Raw genomic sequence first — 9738 nt, 5'->3', positions numbered from 1 at the left:
CGTCAAATGTTAGGGAATTAAGGGCCTTCGAAAGGGAATATCTCAAACGTAGGCCCTCCTTCTAGCGCCAATCTGTTCTTGCCTGAGTATGTAGAGATATAACTCGGTTCTTGACGAAGGTCGGCGATCCTTCCTAGCGAAATGTGGTATACGTCGGTTGACCCGAACAGGGGGGGTGAGTACCTGCAAAGGCACTCCGATGCTTAAGTTAGCAAAAGGATGTATGTATGTGAAAGCTATTTTTCATGGGAAGATGATCTTACCTTTGATTATCTCCTCGTCCCTTTATATCTGTGCGGGCGAGGTTGATTATTGTAACGCCTGAGGAGAGGTTTAATCACATATCCGATGTTATCAGTTTAAAAGTTAATGCTACTTTTTAAGAAAGGTCGGTTACGATTGAGGACCATGCGTTTCCGAGCTATAACTCGTAACTGATATTTACTGGTCATATCAATAATCTATTTTTAAAAAATTAATATATTGCCTATCTATCAATTATAAATTTTTTATTTATATCCTATATCAAAAATTATATATAAAAATGACTATAAAATTTTAAACAATTAAAAACATTAATATATATATATATATATATAATTATTAATACGCATAGCTTATATGCATTTAATCCAAACTTTTAATATTACATATATAATTGAGTCAACTCACAAACTAATGAGCTGAACTTATCCAATTTCAAACTCGGCTCACCAGCTCACGAGTTCAGTTTATCGAGCTATTAATAAGTCGAGCTCGAGCTGGCTCATGAATTGGCATGACTCACTTCCAGCCCTATTCTAAATGAGTATGAAAAACATATGTCATTTGAGTTATAGTTCGTCGATATAATAAATAATTAGCATTTAAAATAGTAACGAATAACATCATTTAATGGTAAAAGGAATATTAATAATTGAAGTCTGACTGAACCGGTTAAACTTCTACTTCGATTAAATTCTCATCAAACCGGTTAAATTTCTAGATGTGTGAAGTAATGACTTACATGATTCGTTCTCTTTGGTTGGTTTTCAAAATATTGGAAAATATTAAACGGCATCATCAAGACATCAACAACAAATAAAAGTGTGTAATTAGATCAGTAGCATAGAAGCAGTTAAAGTTGATGTATGGATAGCTAGCTCACCTTGATTACCACTAGATCAGAGGGAGTGAAGTGCTTCGTGATGCAAACCAACATGCCTTGAAACAAAGGAACAAGAAACTAAAGGGACTCTGATGATCGGTTTAAGAATATGGTGAGGACACTTTACTATACCGATTAAAGTTGTATAGAAAGAGAATATAAATTTCATTTTAATTTTTCTTTTTTATTATTTTATTTTATTGTTATAAATTTTTTTATGAGATGAAAGAGAGATCGAAAAAGTTAAAACCCATATTTTGAACAATAATAAAATAATAAAAAATAATTACAAAAAAAATTATATTTTCTTTTTCTACAACTTTAATTTGTATAATAGAATATGCCCATGATAAATGAAGTTTGTATATACATCTGCTTCTAAAGAAACCTGCAAATTTATACTCATGTCGCATTCCACTATTCATTATTCAACTGCCACTGCCCTTACATAAAATAAGTTGACTCGGTCTTTATAAAGTTACACTTGCACATAATTTATGGAAAAATATTTTAAAAAAAATCTTTTTTTTTTAATTTTAGTATATTTGATCATTTTTAAGTAAAAATAAAAATAACAAATATCTTTTTATTAAATTTACAATTTTTATCTCTTAAAAAATATTTTTTTATTTTACAAAAAATATTTAGCATAATAAATAAATAAATAAATATTTGATATTATTGTATCTAAAATGTTTTTTAAATAAAATTTCCTTTAACATGAAATATATAAAAAATTTCTTAAAGATTTTTTTAAAAATGGCTTTAAAAAGCTATTTTTTAATAGAAAACTAAAAGCCGTTTGAAAAGTAGTAAAAGCTATTTTTTTTAATTTTTGGGTTATGAAAAGTTATACTACGCGATGTTTGGTACCATTTTTGAGAAACGCTTTTAACTTTTTGAGAAATCAATTGAGAGCTTTTGAAAAAATAAAAAAATATGATTTCTTCCTTCTCAGAAGTTATTTTATTATTCTCATTAAAAAAATTGACTTCAAAATAAAAAAGACCATTGTGTTACTTTTATTATTGGCTTTGTAAAAAATGTTTCACGCAATGTTCCATCTATTAGGAATACTGGCCTTCTACTATTTTCACGCAATGTTCCATCTATTAGAAATGTTGGCCTTCTACCATTTCTTTTTCAATAGATTCATTCCCTTATTTTTTTAATATCTCCACTTTTTATGTATCTCTTCATGACAAAATATTTGTTTAATTTTTTTTATGTTCTTTCTCAATAAATTTATGAAAGTGGCAAGTTCGAAAGAAAATTTAAAGTTGTTTAAAATGAACAAAATACTATTATATTCATGAAAATATATAAAGAAGAGATGGTGGCCGAAAATATACCTAAAACATATAAACCATTTAAAAACAAGTAGGATTAGGATATGTAAAATTAACATTTAATATTAAAAGGTATTTGTTATCATCATTACTCTAATATCCATTTTCTTGTATTAAAAAATTGTATTTTTTGAGTCATTTATCCAAACGCTACAACTTTAAAATAAGTACTTCTATAATTAAAAATCCAAATACAAAATAACTTATTTATAAGCTACTATTAACAAAAGTCTTTATATTTTAATTTTTTTTCAAAGGAGCTTATTTAAAAAATGGAGGATGCTCCCATAAAAACGCATAAAACGTCTTTTTGTAAAGACATTTATGTGTCGCATTATTATTAGACGTATTAATGAACCGATTATTTTTAAATTTCTTAACAAACTAGAATAAAATCGATTTTTTTATAACAATAACAATAAACCCAATTATTATTAAATTCGTTCGAATTGATCGATTTACATAATCCACTGAATCATGGTTTTTTTTTCTTGTTTTCAAGAAAACAAAAATTAGAAATATATTTATCTTTCTTTTAAAAAATTTAAACATGATTCACTTTAGGTGGTATAAATTGGTCGGATCAAATCAGATCTAATAATTCTAGTACAAACAATTGGATTTATTATTGTTATTATAATAAACTAATTTTGTTCTGATTTATTAAAAAATAAACTATTCACCAATTTAATAAAAATGTCCAATTAATAACACATGTAAACATTAAAAAAATATATATATTTTTAGTGTCTTTATCGAAGTGATCTCCTTAAAGAATTTACCTAATCTAGACTAAGGCTTAGTTTGGTAAAGCTTTTACTTTTCAAAAGTAACTTATAAAAGCTAACTTTTAAAAGATGGCTTTTTAAAAATTGTAGCATTTATGTTTGGTAAATCAAATTAAAAATTACTTTTAATAATCACAAGCAACAACAATTGCATTTGATAAAATAGCTTTTAAAATTTAAAAATACTATAATAGACATAAATGCAAGCATTAAATTTAAAAATTAGTTAACATATGAGGTTATATTAGACTTTTAAATTTTGAAAAGCACAAGCCAACTTTGAAAAGCTTTATCTTAGGTGCTTTCAAAAATACTCCGATCTTTTAAAAGCTACAAGCACAAGCACATGATCTTTTTTATTTATCAAACACAAAATGAAGAGTTTGAGCTTTTAAAAAGCACAAACACCTCTCCAAAAAACTTTACCAAACCAAGCCTAACCATCATAAACTGAAAAATAATATATTTCCTTATTTGTGCTTTTTTCAAGATATGTAGATTTTGTTTAAAGAGAATATTTGTCTATATATATAGTTTAGTTAATTAATTGTCTTCGGAATTTCAATTTAAAACAGAAAATGAAGTCTTCATAATATCTAAGAATACAAAGTACAAAACTCGTGATTGATTATGAATATATTCGTTAAAATATAGTCTCTTTTTTGGTCTAAACAGAAAATGAAGAATTATCTTGGAGATTAATTCTATCTAAAACGTTAAAGACAAAATTTTAAACGTTCAAAAATAATTTTGATTTAAATAAAAAATATTAAAGATAAAGTTAAATAAAATTAAACATTAAAAATATTTTTAAAATAAAATCACATATATTAAAACGAAAAAAAACTTTATCCTAACTTATCCAATTCAGTCCAATGCAATACGAATCTTTAATAACTTATTTATAGGATGTGATATTATATTATTGGAAAGTTATCAGGTATGGCAATCCAAAAAAGAGGCATATGGTATACTGTGTACGAATAGGTAGGCAATGAAAGATTTGTCTTATAGTGAATGTTGAACAGACAAAATAAACCCTGGCAAAGTAAGTGAAATATCGTAATTGTCCTGCTTAAAATGGCCAAAAGGCCACGGCTGAAATAGAATGGCATAGGACGGCTTGGGCTTGGAGAGTTTTGTTGGGTAATGGGCATTCACACTCCCACTTTTATTCTGGATGAAAGTAAAAGGAATTAACAATTGAAACCCTAATTAGTGGGTGACACAGACCCGCCGCCGGCAGTCACGTAAACCACCGTAGCCATATCAATCTCGCTGTCCCGTCGCGTGTGGAAGTCCGGCACTGTCGCAGGAGCGTGAGGTCGTCTCATCTGTTGGAGCGCGCTGTCATTGTGTTCAACGTGCCTTTGTCAACGCCACCGTGCCCCGTCATCGTCTCTTCTGTTCGTGCTTCCCTCCCGTGCGAGAGGTAGGTCTTCTCGTTTTCTCCATTTTGTAATTATTTTTGAATTGTGTAATCTAGAAAGAGTATCGCTATTTTCATTTATGGGATTACTGGTTCTGAAATTTATGTTTTCATATTTTAGTTACTATTGGTAATGGTGTCTTCGTTACAATGTTCATCAGCTTTGTGATGTTATATTCTAACTTATTATAATCTGTGAGTAGGAATCATTTAGTTTGGTTATGATTTTTGTTAGCTAGATTTTGAATTTTTTTTTTGTTGTGACTTGGAGTCATTTGGTTTGCTTAATCTCACTGCGAGGCGACTCTGTGATCGTCATTCATCTCTCGTCATCTCTCCGGTAGGCTGATGCTTCTTCAGTGGCATCTATTTTTGTATTTCTTATGCTTCTTTAGTGGCATCGATTTTTCTATTTCTTTTTTAATATTCTCCGGTTATAGTAGTCTTAGGTCTCTGCAACTTGGTATTGAACATATTTCTCGGTTAGATACTTTGATGGTTGATAATTATGAGAAGTTAGAATTATGAACAAATTCGAAGTTGGGGTAAAGGTTGTAGATTTTGTTTCTATGCCCAATTTAGTGACCTTGCCCATTGACTTTAAGGATGTATGAAGTCGTTACAGTTTTTCTTGGTTTGAAGATGCATCAATTGTGTGGTGCTTCTTGTGTGAGTTACAAATTAAAATTGTAGAACTTATTTCACGTGGATTGTTAAAGTGTTACATAGCTAAGGTATCTGAGTCATGTGACAAATAGATAAAGTTATAAACACAACCTGCTAATTACCCAAATATGATAATAAGCTTATTAATTTTGTGAATTATTGTTAAGAGAAAAAAGGGGAACAGAGATTGGTGCTAAGAGGAACCCTTTCGTTGTCATCGCAAGTGTAATGAGCATGCAATTTCAGTTTGGGCATGAAATTTAAGTAGCAGGCAAATAATAAACCAATCAAATAAAAGTCATGAAACTTTAGGGATAGTATTTGTTTCCTTTTTTTGCCTCTTTAAAATTAAAGTAAGTCTTGTCTTCCAAGTTGATAATACATGAAAACCTGTTAGAATATCATTAAGTTTTAAATGACGAAATTGAGAAAAAATATTTTGTACGAACTCAAAATAAAATTCAAAAAACTTGAAAGTTTAATTATGGCACTTATATATAACAACATTGTATTAGAAAAAGATTTTGCAACATTTATTAAGAGGCCTTAGCTTAAGTAAAAATTTGAGGCTGAATTGAATATGAAGATTAAGAATGTAATTCCAATGCCTCTTGAATATCTACAATAATGGCTAGTTCAGGAAGCAACAAGACTCTAAGACCCACATATTCATGTCTTCTATTGTGTCTGAATCTTAATGGAATGGAAAATTGATCAGTGTAGACACTAGGCAATGAGTAATCAAATTTTTAACAGAAAGGCTAAACCTGTGCACTAATTAAGGGCCTCAAAATAAGCTCAACCTTCTTGATGGCCTCTTAAATTTGTTCAATCCATGTTTTGTATTGGCATATATAGCCTTGACCTCAGTTCTTATTATGTTATTGAGAGTGACACATGCTTTTCTATAATGCACTAAACTTGCCTTCAATTCTTCAAATTCCCATTTTATCATCCCACTTCCATACAAGGTATAAACCTTTCAAAACAGAACTTTGTAACTTTGACCCACTTTCTGGTTGGAAGTTTGAAACATGTCATTACATCCACGTTGTGTGTAGCTTAGTGACTAATTGGTGATTCAGTAATCGAAATTTTGGGAAAAGTTGATTATTATGGAAATTTTTGTTGATTTTCTGATGCATTCATGTACTGAACGAAGCACTTTTACTGTTGTTGATGAAGCCACAGTAACTGTAACTGTTACTTTGTTGTTGAATTAAGTGAAATAAAAATAATTTTTCGTTAGTATGGATTGATGGAATTTATATATTTTTTTTGTTTATGTTTGATCAGTTACTGAATTTAATAGTATTTGTTATGTGTGTATGTAATTATAGGTTGTTTTGTGTAGTCTTATGTTTTTGTTATTTAACTATTTAATTATGATTTTGTATTAATGATGCTAAAATGGTAGCATTATTGTATTGAATATCTTAATTTGAGTTGAAAGATTAATTTTATATTTCATAAGGAACATAGATTGAATAATAATTTGCACTTCTTGAGGAGGACATCATCAATTATAAGAAATTATTTGGTCACTTGCATTATGGCCCCTAATTAATTAGTGTACCTCCGCCCATGCAGGAAACATCACTGGACATTGGGATGGACGAGGCGGCGTTTGGAACAGAATATTTAGATGGTGATGGTGACCTGGGCAGTGATGTACGTGGCAGCGGTTTAACAAGGCCGGAGGAGGTGATGGAGATGTTGTTTAACTCTCCCGATGAGGCTGCCCGTTTCTACGAACAGTATAGCCGAGGCAAGGGTTTTGCTATGCGTGTTGGTAAGAAGTTAAGAAATAAGAATGGGGACATCGTGCGATACACATATTTGTGCAACAGAGAAGGGTTTAGGCAAAAGAAGTGGTTGGAGTTGGAAGGAAGAAAGAGAGAGCACAAGGTGGTTACGCGATGTGGGTGCATGGCAGAGATGCGTATCAAGCAAAATGATCAGATGGGTAAATGGTATGTGTCGAGATTTATAGATGACCACAATCACGAGCTCCTCCCTCCGAAGTTGGTGGAATACTTGCCTCCACATAGGAAGATGTCGGATGTGGACGTAGCCCACATGGATAGCTTACGGCAAGTTGGGATTTCGGTTCCTAAAATATATGAGTCGCTTGCAGCACAGGCTGGTGGCTTTGATCATATCCCATTCACAAAGAGAGATATGTACAATGAAGTGAGGCGGCAACGAGGCATGAGGAAGGGAGATGTGAATGCAACGATAAGGTATTTTGAGGCAGGTGCAAAGGCGGACGAGAAACTCTTTTGGAGGTGTCAGGTGAGTGCAGATCAGCATATGTGTGACCTGTTTTGGTGTGACGGGAGGAGTCAGGATGATTATAAAATTTTTGGTGATGTCCTTGCGTTTGATGCAACGTACGGGCGCAACAAATACAACCTACCGGTCATTATTTTTTCCGGGGTGAACCATCACAACCAGACGTGCGTCTTTGGGGCTGCCATGGTCTCTTGTGAAACCCAAGCAACTTATGTTTGGGTTTTGCAGAAGTTCTTGGAATGCATGGAGGGGAAAGCACCCAAGGCAGTAATAACAGACGGAGATCGTTCTATGCGAATGGCAATTAATGAAGTTTTTCCGGAGGCTCACCACAGGCTTTGTGCATGGCATCTACTAAAAAATGCCACAACAAATGTGTGCTTGCCGCGGTTTACAACGTTATTTAGATATTGTATGCTTGCTGATATTGAGATAGAAGAGTTTGAACAGCATTGGGAGGCAATGTTGGATGAGTGTGGAGTCCGAGATGTAGAGTGGGTTCAGGATACATACAGGAAGAAATTATATTGGGCAACTGCATACATACGCGGTAGGTTCTTTGCCGGCATTAGGACGACATCGCGATGTGAATCGCTGCATGCGAAGCTAGGCAGGTTTGTGGAGAGGAGGTATGGGATACTCGACTTTGTGACGAACTTTCAGCGTTGTGTTGAGTTCCTCAGAGATAACGAGGATGAGATGGACTTTCGGTCCTCGTATGGGACCCCCGTACTGCAGACTCAGTTTCCGGAACTTGAGAAATCCGGAGCAATGAAGTATACCCGTGAGATATTTTCAAGGTTCCGTGAATCCTTGAAAAGGTGTGTTCGGATAACCGTTGTGGAGAGCCAGCCGTGTGAGGGCGGTACTATTTATGTGACACAGAAGTATTTGCGACCGGGAAGAAAGTGGAATGTTATGCATGTGTTGGCGTCGGATAAATATACATGCAGTTGCCAAAGAATGGAATCGTTTGGGCTACCTTGTGTGCATATACTCTCAGTTTTGGTTCGGTTAGACGTGGGTTCTCTTGCAGACACCTTGGTCTTGGAGAGGTGGACTAAGTCAGCCAAGTTCGGTTTGTATGATGATGTTGCTGGGGACAAAATAGTTGATATTGCTGCCCTGTACAGGATGCGGATGGGAACATTTTTGCAGCACTGCAAGCGTTTGGCTCGACTTGTGTGTAACAACGAGGACTTATTCAAGTTGTATACAGAGCAGATAGTTCAGGAAGCAAATAATCTTGAAAGTATGAATGATTCGGGGAATAGTGTCGGCGTTGGTGGTGGCGGCAACAATGGTAGAGTACTAGATCCGATTGGGGTTCGTACCAAGGGCACCGGGCGTGGTAATGTACAGGCTGGGGCAAGGGGAGTGAAGCGTAGAAAGTGTAGCACGTGTGGGGTAGTCGGACATCGTCGAACTCGATGCCCAAATCGGGCGAACATGTCGGTGCCAAATAGCCAGAATGAGGTGCCGCAAATGGTGTCACAGTCTGCGGTGCCTGTAAGTGGTAAGGTCACTTTAGATTAATTACATGACACTTGTTGAGTTGACATTATGCTTTCTTCCATTTGCAGGGTGATTTTCCTCCTGTCGAGAATATAGGGGTGCAGGATTGCTATCGTCCATCAGCTACATAGATCAGAAAGGAAGATTTAATTTTTTGAATTTATAATCTAGTTTAGAAGTAGAGCATAACTCCACTGAGTTGTTAGATTAATTATTCCATTTCATGGTTTTAAATGCATCCTTTAGTGAGATGACGTTAGTTTATGAATTCAAATCCCATGCAAATTTATTTTCAGGGGGTGAAAGTCATGACTTGTAAGATGTAATCAATCATAATTGTTGAAAAAATTAGAATCGATGTGTTGGATATTGTTGTTTATGTTTTATGTTTGAAGTTTCTCACTCTTTGATTCCTTTTGGTATGTGAGCCATTATGTTTTTGTTAATTATCATTGTCAAGACCTTTATAGATTCCGTTGGATCATTTGAGAACAGGAAGCTGCTGTGGTTGATGGAAGTCAGGGCCACGAAGCTGCTGTGGTTGATGGA

General features: G+C 33.6%; 1 protein-coding gene across 1 annotated transcript; it reads left to right on the top strand.

Annotated features, from left to right (window-relative positions):
• The first annotated feature begins 6963 nt into the window (after positions 1–6963).
• On the top strand, positions 6964–9320 carry LOC107473504 (protein FAR1-RELATED SEQUENCE 5-like). The gene is made up of 2 exons (XM_016093083.1): positions 6964–9183; positions 9258–9320. The coding sequence occupies exons 1-2, from the start codon at positions 6964–6966 to the stop codon at positions 9318–9320; spliced, it is 2283 nt and encodes a 760-aa protein (XP_015948569.1).
• The last annotated feature ends 418 nt before the right edge of the window (positions 9321–9738 follow it).

The sequence above is a fragment of the Arachis duranensis genome, chromosome 2 (assembly GCF_000817695.3).
Source record: "Arachis duranensis cultivar V14167 chromosome 2, aradu.V14167.gnm2.J7QH, whole genome shotgun sequence".
Lineage (NCBI taxonomy): Eukaryota > Viridiplantae > Streptophyta > Magnoliopsida > Fabales > Fabaceae > Arachis > Arachis duranensis.
Note: the sequence above shows the minus strand (reverse complement) of the source record. Positions and strands in the feature narration are given on the sequence as shown.